The sequence below is a fragment of the Takifugu rubripes genome, chromosome 5 (genome assembly GCF_901000725.2).
Source record: "Takifugu rubripes chromosome 5, fTakRub1.2, whole genome shotgun sequence".
NCBI lineage: Eukaryota > Metazoa > Chordata > Actinopteri > Tetraodontiformes > Tetraodontidae > Takifugu > Takifugu rubripes.
In genome coordinates this window covers 4,425,436-4,440,740 of record NC_042289.1, presented here as the reverse complement: position 1 = coordinate 4,440,740, position 15,305 = coordinate 4,425,436, and the positions used below count along the sequence as shown (strand labels likewise).

General features: G+C 50.0%; 1 protein-coding gene across 3 annotated transcripts; it reads left to right on the top strand.

The window, feature by feature from the left end:
* Positions 1 to 2,838: 2,838 nt before the first annotated feature.
* smurf1 (SMAD specific E3 ubiquitin protein ligase 1) lies at positions 2,839 to 14,244 on the top strand. 3 transcript variants are annotated; one of them, XM_011603741.2, is made up of 18 exons: positions 2,839 to 3,116; positions 8,095 to 8,133; positions 8,403 to 8,511; positions 8,599 to 8,732; positions 8,817 to 8,882; positions 8,959 to 9,034; positions 10,069 to 10,274; positions 10,387 to 10,471; positions 10,580 to 10,726; positions 10,894 to 11,110; positions 11,182 to 11,285; positions 11,424 to 11,538; positions 11,629 to 11,807; positions 11,891 to 12,028; positions 12,132 to 12,252; positions 12,336 to 12,537; positions 12,750 to 12,825; positions 12,905 to 14,244. In XM_011603741.2, the coding sequence occupies exons 1-18, from the start codon at positions 3,062 to 3,064 to the stop codon at positions 13,002 to 13,004; spliced, it is 2,169 nt and encodes a 722-aa protein (XP_011602043.1). In that variant the 5' UTR covers positions 2,839 to 3,061; the 3' UTR covers positions 13,005 to 14,244. The 3 variants fall into 3 exon arrangements, with proteins under 3 accessions (XP_011602043.1, XP_003964469.1, XP_029692200.1); XM_003964420.3 differs by having other exon boundaries at positions 12,741 to 12,825; XM_029836340.1 differs by lacking the exons at positions 12,750 to 12,825; positions 12,905 to 14,244 and adding an exon at positions 12,592 to 12,734 and having other exon boundaries at positions 12,336 to 12,561.
* Positions 14,245 to 15,305: the final 1,061 nt, after the last annotated feature.

Sequence of the window (15,305 nt, the reverse complement as noted above, 5' to 3'; positions counted from 1 at the left end):
ATGATGCACCCGTCATGCCCACTGGACAAGCCTGTGGGGGCAGCTCTGATCTGAGGTTGCTGCAGTTGCTCAGATCCAGATTCAGCAACGTTTTACGCCCAAAGAATGAGGTCAGTTGACGTTCTGAATACACTGAAAGACCAGATTCTTCCATTGATTGATTTTTTTCCTCCTTGGTCACTCCAAGATTCCAAGATTGTCCTCTTGGGATATGCCTATGCTCAAATCATGAAAGAGTGGTTCAGGGAGCATGAGACATCATCTTCACTCATGGATGAGCCACCAGAGTCCAGACCTTTACACCAATGAGAATCTTTGGGATGTGCTGGAGAAGACTTTGTGCAGCGTTCTGACTCAACAAGATCTTGGTGAAAAATCAATGCAGCACGAGATGGAAATAAATCTGGTGGCACTGCAGAAGCTGATGGAAACAGTGTCACAGTGAATATGCGCCTTAATCTTTCTCAAACCTGCGACAGTCTGGTGGCCTTTCCCACAGCTGTATTCCCTTCCCACCCTGTGATTCTGTGCACGTATTCACGAGGATACACAGCAACGCAGGTGACTTCAGAAGATGGTTCTGCTTTTTTTAAAACAGAACCACCACCCAACCTCCTCCGTGCAAACCCCCTATATAGGCTTTGCATGGAAGATCTGGCCCTCCAGAGACCTGATGGTGGTTCCAGAACCATCTTCTGAAGTCACCTTTGTTGCTGTGTATCCTCATGAATACGTGCATAGAATCACAGGATCGGCACAGACTGGTTTCTGGTTCTCCCTGATGATGCGGCACAAGGAGGGTGGAGGAGGACGAGAGGCTGAGGGAGATGAGGATCATCAGTGCGGATCAGACGACGCCTGATGTTGGCTGTCAGCCGCAGCAACAGAGAGGCTGGCCGTGGAGAACATCTGCCGAACATCATCCATCTTCATGACAAGACGCCAGCCGATTGCTAATCATGAAAAACAGGTTCATTAGACCACATTAGTGAACTCAAGCAGCCTCGCAGCATCCTTTGTCTCCATCCACAGCGATGAAGTCCTCCAGTCCTCATGTCCACATTCCTCCGACCCAGCGAGGCAGCAAACTCAGTCAGCCCCTGACAGCTGAGCAAATGAATGACAGTGAAACATTTACAGCAGGTAAGCGAATATTTGAACGTTTACCGACGCAGGAGCTACACACAGGACACCTACAGTGTGTGTGTGTGTGTGTGTGTGTGCTTCTCCCTCCTAAAATCCTCACAAACTCTAAAGGCAGCTATCACCGCGAGGTCTCGCCCCCTCCAATCTGCCTCACAGCATGAAAATCCGGGGGTCCTTTAATCAGCCTCCGTCCTTTTACGGCATCAGTGGAAAGTCATCACTCAAGCTGAAACCACCTCCGGTCCTCACGCCGTCCCTGTTATCTGTTAGAGACGGGGGACGCTCTATATTTGCCCCTCCTAATGATATCACTAAGTTTGTTTCTGAGATGAGGGGAAAGCTTTCAATTCAATTTGGGGGTTCTATTGGCATGCAACAACTTTTAAACACTGTGTAGACACACACACACACACACACACAGGCTAGTTAAACAGATGGTGCATGATTGGGTGATAAGTGGGACAATGAGATGTGGGGAAAAGGGGGACGGAATAAGTGTGTTAACCTAGCTTCCTGAAGAGTTTTGTGTCCCATGAACTGTTTTACTGCTGATGTGGATTTACGGCGTCCTGTAAACAGGCCGCCCCATTGTTCCGCCCGTTAATGCTGCAGTCAAGCAGCTGAACTCTGGGTTCCATTAAAGACCCAGATCTGGCTGTTATCCCTGCCCACCTGCTTGAGCCAATTTAATGGACTGAACCATTTTCTGAACACTCCCTGTGCTTAACATTCCCGACAGCGCAGATATCAGAATGTCAGTTGTTTCACTGATTTGTTGTAAAAGATGTTCAGAAGAAGAATGGTAGAAAGTGCAAAGTTCAAAAAGCTGGACAGAGCACCAGTAACTACACTGTGTAAAAGAGCTTTTCATTAATGGAAGCCTAAATCCGTTTGGAACCTTTTAAAGAAAGGTGCAGTTTAACCAGTGATGCCACTGAATTGAATTTGCCTTTATTTAGGTTTTTTTTGCTGAAAGTTACTTTTGAAACCCTTTTTTGATGAAGTTTCATTTGAAGTTTCAACTTAAATGGAAATGACAGGGTAGTACTAAGTGGCACAGACCAAAAAGGCTCATTAAACTTTACTTCATATAAACTGCTTAATATAAATAAAATAACTTGACAACATGAGTATGACGTGGCTAAAGGTGGTGGTGGTGGTGGGTGATAAAACTACATGCTCTTTAGAAAGGATTATAGATATTAATCCATACAGTCACTATCCACATAAATACTTAAAATATCCCGCAAGTAGAAGAATTTACCACCGAAACTTACAATGTAGTTTTATGACCTATTATAGCGAATGCGTAATAATGAATACCGGGGTTCATATTCAAATCATTTTTACGCCTACCGTAAACACAGAGAGGACTGAAGAGGAGGACCTGTGTCAAAATTTGCATAAATATTTTGGCAGGCTGTATGCTTTATTTAGTATGTGCAATCAAAAGATCTGCATATACTCTTTTAGATCTGTGACATTGTGCAACAACCTCGGACCTTTAATCAACCTGTAAATGCGTGTATAATGTGCTTTAAATTACTATTCAACTGTAAAACGTGTAATAATAGCTCGTATAAAGGGAATAAATAAAGAAGAGATCTCGAAAGAATTCCAGGAATCTGATCCTGACGGGCGCGCCCACGCTTCCCGGACGCGAGCACGTAAGGCTGTGCTCATTAAGGACGTGACGTCAGTACGCGCTTGAGCCTGCCTGAAAATGTTCGCTCGTGTTGTGAGCTTCCGAGCGAGCGCAGGACTTTGCGATGAAATAATACATTTTTACTCATGAGGAGAACAAAAACGGACCGCATGCTTTCAAAGTGAACTTTCTCGCTTTCCCACTACGGGGCTAAACTGTGTTTTCGGGGAGAATCCAGCGGGAAGTTTGTCTGATCGTCCTCCCGGAGTGATGTCGAATCCTGGGAGTCGGAGGAACGGGTCCAGCATCAAAATCCGCCTGACAGGTAAAAACCACAGCGAAATTAAACAAAAGCCCAGTGTGTGTGTTTTAGTCGCATCCCAGATAAACGAACACGCCGCCGCAGCTAAGTGTTGCTGGTATCGGTAAGCCTTGGAAGACAGCGCGAAGTGTTTTACGGGCTCTTGTCTTCGTCTTTGCCCAAACATCCGGTTTTTGTGTGGCAGACACAAGCGCTAGCTTTTTAGCCGAAATGCTAACTGAATTTCCGAGAGGACAGTCAACAAGCTGCCCGCTGCGCTTCCACCTAAAACTACCAACTCGTCGGCTGCCTTTGGTCGCAAAAGTCTTAAGAACCCAAAGCTGGGATTTAGATAAGTGCGGCATTATCGTTTCAGCTCCAGCAAAGAGCAACATTTTTTGGGGGAAAGCTGACCGCTAACGCTAGCTACACCCATTTTACAGGGGTGGGGGGGGGGGGGGTCAGACCACCAGTCGAACCCTTAACTTGACCTAAAAGCGGCTGCACCAGCTTCAATAAAGCTGGCGTCGAATTTCAGCCAGTGAAAAATCAATCGGTCGGTAGGTTTTGACACGCCAGCCTAGATTAACCGTGCGCATTGATCGGCGTGTTGCTGCATTGGCAGCTGGAGCAGGACAACTGTCGGAGTCCTTCAACTCGTCACTGACCAGGAAGCCTGCTCCCCCCCCCAACCCTTCGCTCTCCATTCTGGGCTTCGGGCTGCTCAATAAGCCGTTTCTGGTTCCGTTTAGTTTGAGGCGCTCCGACTTTTGGAACGCGTTTCGTTCTCACACTCGGGCGCAGCTGGAACAATGGCTCTTACTGTAGCTAATGTAACCCCACCGGGCACACCGGGGCCCCTATTCAGATGGAAATGACCCCTCCGAGCCGCTGGGCAGACGCCTTGTCCTTCTGGATCAGGAGCCAGCAAATCCACACCAACATTGGCCTCCTGGTAGTCGGGTCCCCTCGCCGGGGCCATTTACGGTTTTGGGGTTGGGAGTTTTCCCTTTTAATAAGGAAACGCTGAGGTTCCCTATTTCTGAGCAAATGTCAGCCCACACCAGTCGTTTCTTCTATTGTGAAATTGGAGTTCAGGCGCAGGATTTTACACAGGGCAAACAGACAAATGTCCCAGAATGGAGTTTATAGTGGAAAGAAAGAAAGGGCCCTGTGGAAACTAGATACTTCGTTTTAAAGATTGCTGGCGTTTGGGGCACCAGCCCCTCCAACGCAGGGTTTGTTTGGATTTTCATGGTTTTGGAGCCACAGACAAAGAAACGAAAGGGAATGTTTGAAGTCGCCACAGTGTGACCATTATCTTTTGGCGTAAAATGAAATTAGGGCTGGATAAAATGTGCATATCGGCACGCGTTTTTAATATGATTCCGGGCGCACTAGTAATAAATGTGTCGTCTGTCGGGGAGGGGAGCGGGCACGTGCTGCAGAGAGGTTTTAGAGTGTTTGTGCAAATCAGCCACATGTGATTTGGGATTGGATGCGAACTAAAGGTTATTGCCCCTGAGTCTGCTCCACCTCCACAGGTATGAGTGGAATTCTAATTGGGTGAGGAATGTGCAGGGAGCCAATGGGAGCGCGGCGCTGCCTGGCTGGCCGGTAGTCTGTTTAGTCTGTCAGAGAGAGGGTTTGTTTGTCCTACATCTGAAAGGCCCGTGTGTCTGTGGCAGAGACGCACAAAGAGCGTGCCAGTTCGGACTTCAGAGACAGGGCTTTAAATGTTGTGGCTGGCCAAGGCGCGATCGAGGAGCCCGGCCGTGCGCTTGTCTGGCGAGTGAAAACGACGCGGTTGGGTCTTTCAGTGGATTGAAGACGCCTTTCCAGTCGCTGTTTGTAAAAATAAAGGCCGTTAAAATCTGCTGTTAAGATTTCATAGTGTTGTTTTTTTTAACCAAAAGTGTGGTTGAGTTCAGACTCTTTGAGGCTCTAGAAATGTAAAAAAAATGGGTCAGAAATAGCAAAGGGCTCCTTTTGAAATGAATAGAATTTATTGTGCACCTTGTAATGAGCATGGAACCTAATTCCAGGTCCGGGATAACGTTAAAGTGCTTGTGGAAGCGGCACGTGCCGTCTGTATTCAGGTGCCATGGAGCAGGATTGAACTCTGGACCTGCCCAGGAGCAAAGACGGAGCTGCGTCAGGAGACTTAATTCTCTCACGAGAGGGACGAAGATGGCGGCTGTAAACAAGGGCAGGAAAGTGGAGGAATCCAGACTCGGCTCAGGGAGAAAATAACCAGATGCACCAGTTAACCAAAGCACTGGGGAGAAATATATTTTCTAGAAAGAAAACAACGGAATCGGGTTTAACGAGAAGGCGGCATAATCGCTTCTAACCTAATTTTGCAGACGCGTATATAAAACGCAGGATCAATCCTGATATTACGAGAATGTTGACATAAGAAAGTGGCAGCGCAGGTCAACCAGCCCACACGTAAGGCAAATACAGCAGTTATTTATTTGCGTACTTAACTTGCGCTTTACGAGTTGTGTGCGTCTGTTTAACCTGCTGTTTTTGTTTAGTTGGGGGAGCCTTTATCCTCTGTGTGTTTAAATAATGTTATGAAGTAGGTGAGATATTTGCTCGCATGTCCTCTGGCTGCTGTGGTGTTTGCGGAGCCAGGAGGAGGGAGATTAGCAGGAAGCGGCGTGGTTGTAATCCCGCGGAGCTCTTGTTACTTTTACTTCAATCTCAGCTCCCTCCGAATCGCTGCGCAGCAGTCATTTCGTTGTTGTTTTGTGTTTGTCGCTGCGGATGTTGTGTGCCTCTTGGCCCGCCCTCGCCACCGACTGACCTGCGAAGCCGCACGGTCGTCTCCTCCCCTCTGACAGACCCCCACCCCGACTCTTCCCCCTTCAAAACGCCCGTGCGTTGGCAGTCACGTTGGCGCCGGACGGCAGAAAGAAGAACAAGCGAGAGTAAATTTAAAGCGCGTTCTGCTCGCAGAGAGACTCGCTTGTGATTGTGCAACCAGTAACCTTGAAAGTATCGCATCAGCAGGAGCTGGTTGTGCTCCGAGAGCCGCTGCGTCTCAGACGTCGATCAGAGCCGGGAGGGAAGAATGTCAGCCAACCTCCACTTCCTGTTGCTTTTTGCTATTTTGTAGCGCAGGTCACTGGAACCGTCCGTTCTCCCACGGAGGCAGAAAGTGATAAATGGAGGTGGAAATGCTCTCCACCATTTTCTCTGTTTACTCCGGAGAGCCAGGTTGAGCATGAATGTGTTCTGTACCCTAATTAGTATCACGATTATTGATTTTTCCCTGAACAACGGGCTGGCTGCGTCATGGCAACAGCATAAAAGAGCTTAACAATTATCTTTTGGTAATGAACGTCGGAGAGCTGTTTTGGTGATGCAGCTCAGTTTTGCATCAACTCTCCTCATTTCATTCTGCTTATTTCACTCTATCCTTTGTTTGGGTGAATAGAATTCTTCCCTCGCAGGTTCACCACAGCTGTGGGGGCTTTTATTATTTTTAAGAATGGGGGGGGGCAAAAAGGAAGCAGCAGTTGGAGAAATTGAGAAGCGACGGAGCTGCGACGTCTCCACCACCCCTGACCTCAGCAGAATGAGGAATTTCCTGAGACCCTGAGAAAGGGCCCGTCGCACAGTCGCAGCAGGAGAGGAGCCGCTCCGGGGTGAAATTAGAGGCCTTTGCTGAGAGATTTGAAAGGGAGGGGCACGGCAACACAAGGGAGTGATCGTCTGAAAGGTGAGGCAGGTGGCGTTTCGCACACCGGACCCAGCCCCCACCACTAGCCACGTTTCCTCGCCGCGTCTACGGAGAAAAGATGAGGTCTCGGCGTGGAATGCGTGAGTCAGGAGGATGAGTGTGGACAGCACGGATGAGGAAGCATATCCGGTGCTCATTCTCAACAGTTTAATCACAGGAAATAAACCGGGCCGTGCCAGACGCTGCCGCCATGCAGTCACCACGTCCTCAACCACCGTCTGATGACTAACTTTGGAGGGAGCGTGCAGCCGGTTCATGCCTCAAACAACTGCTCGCCCTTTCATTGGAAGCAGAGTCATTGTGCTAGTTTTCCCAGGTCTAAGCTGATAGGCGGATTAACACTCTAGAGGTAATCTTCCGATCTTTCCAGTTCTTCACTGGGCTGAACATCAAATGCACGCCTGACGCCGGCCACATTACTGACACGCGAGGAGTGGAGGCAACATCTCGCTGTACTCAGTGTTTTTCTTGGCCTCCTGAACGAGGTTACTTTAACACCTACTTAAATAGCGCTTCAGCCCAGGAACCCCAAGGTAACACAACAAAACCAGCAAACACCAGGATGCTTTTTGTCCTGTAAATGCAGATATGTTGAACGAATCGCAGCCCAAACCCTGGATTCCTGCATCCCGTTCACTCTGCAGCCCCGCTGCAGTGGTCCCAGGGGGACCGTCGTAAGTGTGGTCGACGTGTGTCGTGGCGCACACACGACCTCTTCACACACGGCTCTGGTCAACCTTGCTGTCTGAGACCGTGACATTGAGGTTGCAGAACTGCGCTTTTGTTTGTTTGTTTGTTTTATCTGTACTGGACAACATGTCAGCTCATCGTGTGATTAATCCTGCGACCTCCGCTGCCCTTTTAATGACATTTTATACATTTTGCCTGTTAGCCTTCACCGGTATGTTTGCTTATTTTAAATGTGGAACAGTCTTTTTTGCTAGCATAGCAGCATGGATTTATTCTTCCTGTATCCCCGGTGTATTAGAAAAACATTTAAAACTTTTGATGCTGTTTGAATAAAGAGCTTCTTACCCTCCGTGGGGGTGTTCCGTGCCGGGGGGCTGACACTGCTCCTGACCACACTGCAGTCATCCGCCGCGTTAGCGCACCCTGGCTCTTGTGTATTGTCCCCCGCCAGCGCTCACTCCTCCACCAAGTTCTCATTTGCTCAGCAGCAGAAATCTGTACAAGCATTTACATATTTGTGTTTATTGCATTTAGCTGACGTCTGATTCTCATCTTTTTCAGTATTATGTGCCAAGAACCTCGCAAAGAAAGACTTCTTTCGTAAGTGCTTTTTTTTCTTCCCCCCTCCCTTGCACGTTTGAATCACGGGTGTCGGCGAGGGTCTGAGCAGACAAAAGGGAGACTGTAGGGCAACCAGGATTTTCATTCTGTCACATGCAACATCTAAATGTTTGTGGGTTGGCAGCTGGAAACGGTTGAGATCGTTTCTTTAAGTTTGCCCAAGTTCAAATGAGAAGATGTTCTTCAGATGTTCTTGCTGCTCGTGTCTGTGAAGCGCACCAGGTGAACAAGGGGTTGTTTTCCCGCAGGCCTGCCGGATCCCTTCGCCAAGGTGGTGGTGGATGGATCGGGCCAGTGCCACTCCACAGACACCGTCAAAAGCACACTGGATCCTAAATGGAATCAGCACTATGACCTGTGAGTGCCCCGAGCCCAGTCGGGTTCGAGCTCAGTCCGTGATCCTGGTTTTCTCCATATTTACCAAACCTTGCGTCCGGTTTCTAGTTACATCGGGAAGACGGACTCCATCACCATCAGTATATGGAACCATAAAAAGATCCATAAGCGGCAGGGGGCGGGCTTCCTGGGTTGCATCCGTCTCCTTTCCAACGCCATCAGCAGGCTAAAAGACACAGGATGTAAGTCTGGTTTTGTGACAGCCTCTGATCCCAAACGGATAAAGGAATACTTTGTCATGGATTTCCTTTGTCTCCTCCCTCCAGACCAGCGTCTGGATCTGTGTAAGCTGAACCCCTCTGACAGCGACGCCGTGCGGGGTCAGATCGTAGGTAAGGACGGCCGCGCCTCGCTGCAGAATCGCTGCCCCGCTCACGTTCTCCACCTTCACCGCCGCTCTGTTTTCAGTGAGTCTACAGACGCGAGATCGTATTGGCAGCGGGGGCCCCGTGGTGGACTGCAGGGGGCTGCTGGAGAATGACGGGTCAGTGTGTCCTCGCTACAACTTCACACGGTTACTGGAGATAAACTGCTTTGTTTGTTGCATTATTCCGATTGGTGTGTGCAGATTATTCCATAAAGCTGCCTCGTCCTGTATAGGGAAAAGTGCACGACTGGCACAATTCCTTCTTTTTGGCATTTTTATTACCGTAATCTCCGGCGTATAGGCCACTACTTTTTTCCCCAGGCGTCGGAGCCTGCGGCTTATTTACTGTATGCTTTTTTCCCCCCCGCTCACAAGCTTCATGCAGCCAAACATACATCAGAACACTAAAATGACAGGAACAGGTCACAGTGGGCCAATCAAACGCACTCTGTAAGGTTTTTCCACGTAAATCGGTAGCGTCATCAAGATTTTTCTGCTGAGTGGCCTTTGAGAAAACTAGATGGGCCAGTCCATGTTATGTGCTAAAGGGGTCTCCCTTCATCTCTGCTTCAGTGGAATGCAGCTTATATATGTGAAAAGTTTATTATTAAGTAAAGTGCTTACCAGCTTATATTTAGGTGTGCGCCTATAGACTGGAAATTACAGTAAAATGTTGAAACATGCTTGTCCACTTGTAGCTTCTCTACTTTTTCCCTCCATTTTCCATCCAGTCAAGACATAAATAAAGTAACACGTGTAGAAACAAGTCTGCAGCTGTTCGCATGGCTTGAACGTGGCAGGTGAACGGAGGTACGGAACACTGCGAGTGGGTCCCACCAATCGGGATTCGTCATCCCCGCCCCCTTAGGAATTCCCAGAAATCTACCTCTTTTTCCTCGGTACTTTTTCATGGGAAAGTTTGGGGACAGAGGTTATTTTTCCCCCTCGGGTAATTTCCGCGGAAACCAGCCGAAGATTTTCAAAATCCCCAAGTAAACAAAAGTTCCTGCGGTGCAAAAGTGGGACACAATCTGAAATGAGCACTCAGCTGTGTAACCAGTCCCTGTTTAACTGTAAGTCTATAGAACGAATGCTCTCAATTTAAGATGTTCCTTTATTAAAAGTGGAAAAATGTGGTTGTGTGTGTTCAGGCCCGTGTTTGAGGGATGTTTCAGCGAGGAGCCGCTGCCATATTCTGACCCCACCGGTGCTGCAGGGGGCGGGAACTGTCGCCTGGACTCGCCCAATCAGGAGAGCCGCATTCAGCGGACCAGAGGGCAGGACTCGCGAGGACTCGGCCACACCCCCCAGAACAGACCTCACGGCCACCAACCACCTGACCTGCCGGAAGGATACGGTCAGTTACAGTTTGGTTTTTGACACAAACGTCTCGGGGCAAATTCTGTTGTTCTTCCACTTCCCTTTTTATTGATGAGGGTCTGAAAAAGCTTCTTATTGTGTCCAAACAGAGCAGAGGACGACGGTGCAGGGCCAGGTGTACTTCCTCCACACGCAGACAGGTGTCAGCACCTGGCACGACCCCCGGATACCCCGGTATGTTCACGCACTCCTCCTGTCCGGTCCAGACGTCCCGGGACACGAACGCGCACCTTCTCACTGACGATGCCGATGGTTTGATCGGGTGCTCTGCTGCTGCTGCAGGGATCTGGCCAGCGTGAGCTGCGAGGAGCTCGGGCCGTTACCGGCGGGCTGGGAGGTTCGGAGCACCGTGTCGGGGCGGATTTACTTTGTGGACCACAACAACAGAACCACGCAGTTCACGGACCCACGCCTACACACCATCATCAGGTACAGCACCATCATCAGGTACACCACCCTGGTCCCTGGTGGGACGTGGCGGTAAGCTGGAGTCAGACCAGCTCTGGACCGTTATCGACCACCCTGGAGGTGGCCGACTCTGGGCCAAATACACACCCGGAGTCCGGACTTTCTGACCTCTTCTTCTCCGTCTCCAGCCAACAATCCCAAGTGAAGGAATCCTCCCAAGCTCCTCCGATGGACGTAGGGGGCGACGACGTGGGCAGCGGCGGGGGAGGCGGCGAGGGGGATCTAGCGGCGCGCTACGAAAGGGACCTGGTCCACAAGCTGAAGCTGCTCCGCCACGAGCTGTCCCTGCAGCAGCCGCAGGCGGGACACTGCCGCATAGAGGTGTCCCGGGAGGAGATCTTTGAGGTGGGCGCGAACTCGGGAGCCCCCGCTGGGGAAGGAGCGGCGCCTATCTCACCGCGTGTGTGTTGATACAGGAGTCATATCGGCAGATAATGAAGATGAGGCCCAAAGACCTGAAGAAGCGTCTGATGGTGAAGTTCAGGGGCGAGGAGGGTCTGGACTATGGTGGGGTGGCCAGGTAATGACCCCTGGGGAAACAGAACCTATTCCCTATCATTCGAGCCCCAAACCCTCCGTTGGGCTCTGTTGACATGGTTGTGGTAATGATCTCCTGACGTGAGTGTCGAATGTTTGTTGACCATGTGGTTGTCTGTAGGGAGTGGTTGTACCTGCTGTGTCATGAAATGTTGAACCCATATTACGGCTTGTTCCAGTACTCTACGGACAACATCTACACGCTGCAGATCAACCCCGACTCCTCCATCAACCCCGTGAGTACGCGCGCGTCAGCGCTTTACGCAGAACAATGTAAACTACGTCTGACCCAACGTCCCGCCTCCGTTTGCGTCGCCGTGTCTCAGGACCACCTGTCGTATTTCCACTTTGTGGGTCGCGTGATGGGCCTGGCGGTGTTTCACAGCCACTACATCAACGGCAGCTTCACGCAGCCCTTTTACAAACAGCTGCTGGGCAAACCCATACAGCTGAGCGACCTGGAGACCACCGACCCCGAGTTACACAAGAGCCTCGTTTGGATATTGTAAGCAGCCCCCGCAGACGATGTCCGACTTCCTGTCCCGTCCCCGGCACGAGCAGAGGGTGACTTTCATGATCTGTCCGCAGAGAGAACGACATCACGTCGGTGCTCGATCACACGTTCTGCGTGGAGCACAACGCCTTCGGGAAGCTCTCGCAGCACGAGCTCAAACCCAACGGCCGGAACATCGCAGTAACCGAGGAGAACAAGAAAGAGTATGTGAGGTAAGAGGACCGGGACCTTCCCCTCTTTGTTTGGCCCGACACATCTGCAGGAACACACTCGTGGTGAGCCCGGAGCGTCACCGTCGGCCCTTTTCTTTTCCAGGCTGTACGTGAACTGGAGGTTTATGCGCGGCATCGAGGCCCAGTTTCTGGCTCTGCAGAAGGGATTTACTGAGCTCATTCCTCAGCACCTCCTCAAACCCTTCGACCATAAAGAACTAGAGGTAAACACAGCGTCCGTGCTCACTGAAGCACGACGGCCCGGAGGTTTTCCCTATATCTGTTTTTAAATCCTTCCCTCCTTTAGCTCATCATCGGAGGGCTGGGGAAGATCGACATAGCGGACTGGAAGACCAACACCCGCCTGAAGCACTGCACGAGTGAAAGCAACGTGGTGCGGTGGTTCTGGCAGGCCGTGGAGGCCTTCAACGAGGAGAGGAGGGGGCGCCTCCTGCAGTTCGTCACAGGATCCACCAGGGTCCCGTTACAGGGGTTCAAGGCACTGCAGGGTGGGTCATGGATTGGCTCAAAGAACACACACACACACACACACACACACACACACACACACACACACACACACACGGCCCTTGAGAGATTTGACCTGGAGATTATCCACTAAAGAAGCGGCAGCTCTCATAAATGTGTCCGTATTGACGACTTGTCTTTGCACCGGCACAGAGCAGTGATAACTAGAATGTATGTGTGTAAGGTTCTACAGGTTCTGCAGGACCAAGGCTTTTCACCATCCACTTGATAGACGCCAACACGGACAACCTGCCCAAGGCTCACACCTGGTAAACGCCCGTCACAGAATGTGCCGCTTTAACGCCCCAAAGCCTCAGATTTGCTGCAACGCCTCTCCTCTGTGTCCAGTTTCAACCGAATCGACGTCCCTCCCTACGAGTCTTACGAGAAACTCTACGAGAAACTCCTGACGGCCGTGGAGGAGACCTGCGGCTTTGCTGTGGAGTGACGAGCCCGCAGCCGAAGCGACACCCGCGCAGACCGGCGCTTGTACTTGCACAGAACCTATTTGACATTTTTACATGTATACAAACACACATCAAATTATCAAGTATGCGGAGTCGCTCCAACACCCGGGGCCGTCGGTCGGAGGAGACGGCCCCAGAGGCAGCAAGAACAACAGAGAAAATGTATTTTAAAACTATTTCCAATTCTTTTTGAAGAACAGTTTTTATCCCTCAGTTCGAACAAGCTATGATGTCACTTTGGAACGTCTGCTGCCTCGGCGACTTTGACTCGCCAGCGGAGAGAATCAGCCGGGAGCCTACGAACAGCGTCTTTGAAAATCGGACCCCGTTGATCGACCAGCGTCCCGTGCTCGATGTTTAACCACTGTTGCGTGTGTGTGTGTGAGCGCGAGTGTGTATGTGTCAGGCATGATAGCAGCCGCGCTACGTCATGGATCCAAACGAGCCTGCGCCCTCCCCTCGCCCGCCGTTCGTCTCTTCTGTTTGTACCTGCAACCACTCTGACCCACTCTGATATTTTATTATTTATTACTAAGTGATTACTGACCAAGCTGCTATGCGCTCTATGGAGAGCCCACACTAACCTCCTCACCACCCCTCCACCAGAGTTGAAGGGTTGATTCAAGTAACCCACAAAGTGGGTTTAATTGAATTGTTACTTTTTTCTTTTTTTTTTAAACGTGGAGAAGTACTCTTACAATTGTATGTGTGTTTGATTGCCATGTTACATTAAATTGATGTGAAAGGGATCCATCCGCCCAGCCCTGGTTTTAAGATCAGACTCGATGTCTTTGAGGTCTGTGACCCGGATATTCAACGAGGAGCGAGACGAGGAATTTTAACCCCCATTTTCAGATGTTTTTTTTCTAGGCAGTCAGCCCCCCCCCCCCCCCCCCCCCACCCATGCCCTCCCATCGCTCAATGTTAGACACAAATGTAGTCATCATCCTCAAGCCCTCCAGGAAGAACAAAATCCCATTTTGGCTGTGATTTTTCCCTCCTGCGAGCAAAAGGAAACGAACGAGAGAAGTGCTGTGTGAAGCGCGTGACAGGTTCAGAATCTCGTAGGTTGAACGTGGACGACTGTTAAGCGGTAGAATTTCAATCAGCATTTTCTAGGTTCTGATTTCACTGTGTAATGGATGCAAGAGTATTGTAACTTACTAAACATTTATGAAAATACCATGTAAATAAGATTATATTAAAATAATTCAAAGTATGCTTGCTGTGGTGTGTTGATTTTGAACTCTGTCATCCAAATAAATCAAAAATAAAGCATATTGTATATTTGGGTATAGGATAGAGAATTGTTTTAAATAGAAGATATAGAAATACCTGTAACTTAAGTGAGGGAACAATAGTTGATGAATCCACCGCGCCTGATGTGACACCCTGCAGTTCTACCGGTCGTCCAGCAGGTGGAGCCAGAGCCTCGCTGTCGCCACATGTTCTGCATTTTCAGGGCGCAGCTGCATCCTGTTTCAGCCCAGCATCGAAGTTCTTCTCAACAGTGTTCTGCAGACAAAAGTAGATAGTGAAGGGTGTCGGAGGCGGCAGTGCCCGTGATCTCGGGGATATTTTTAACAGGAAGCACGTAGGAACTGCGGTGACGGTGCGAGTGTGTGGCTGCTGTGGTGGAAACTCCCTCCCAGGCCCAGGAGGTTCAAACGACTCAGACCAGCTTGATTTTGTGTGTGTCGGTCGTGTTCTCTGTCAGCTCTTTAAAAGTTGTGATGTGACTGTAGTTCGCCACAGTTTTAGGGGCTTTCTCCTCAGAAACACTGAGAAAACCAGACATCCGGGTGGAAGATGGCGACACAGTTGGTCCCAAGTCTCTTCAGCCCTCAAGTCAGGAGGGGTGTCATTATGTAATTGACACACTTTCCTGCCCCCCCCACCCCACCCCACCCCAATGTACCTCTGCTCATTGGTCGACTCCCCTGGTACTGAATTCCTACTGGTTGGATGCACTTCCTCCACCGTTTCAAATGTGGTTCAGAAGCAGTCTGACCCAGATTCTGCAGCCTCTCTTCTCCCCTCCTCCGACCCTCCTCCCGACTCTGTCTGACCCACGCGCGCACAAGCTCGTGCTAATGTATTCCACATGTGCCTGGGAGGATATCTGGACTCGTCCGGTAATGCGGCGCTGGAGCAGGACGGGTTGCGCTGCAGCTCTCCACATGTGTCATGTGCATCGCTCGTTAATATTTGATGAGCAGGTTGAAATATTCATGACAACACCACTTAGCTAAAGGTTAGCAAAGGGGACCCCAGGCTACTAA

Excerpts from the sequence above, each read along its gene's own strand:
- smurf1 (XM_003964420.3), top strand. The coding sequence starts at position 3,062 with ATGTCGAATCCTGGGAGTCGGAGGAACGGGTCCAGCATCAAAATCCGC. Across the intron at positions 12,029-12,131 it reads AACAAGAAAGAGTATGTGAG|GCTGTACGTGAACTGGAGGT; the intron begins GTAAGAGGACCG and ends TTTCTTTTCCAG. Across the intron at positions 12,826-12,904 it reads CTGCCCAAGGCTCACACCTG|TTTCAACCGAATCGACGTCC; the intron begins GTAAACGCCCGT and ends CTCTGTGTCCAG.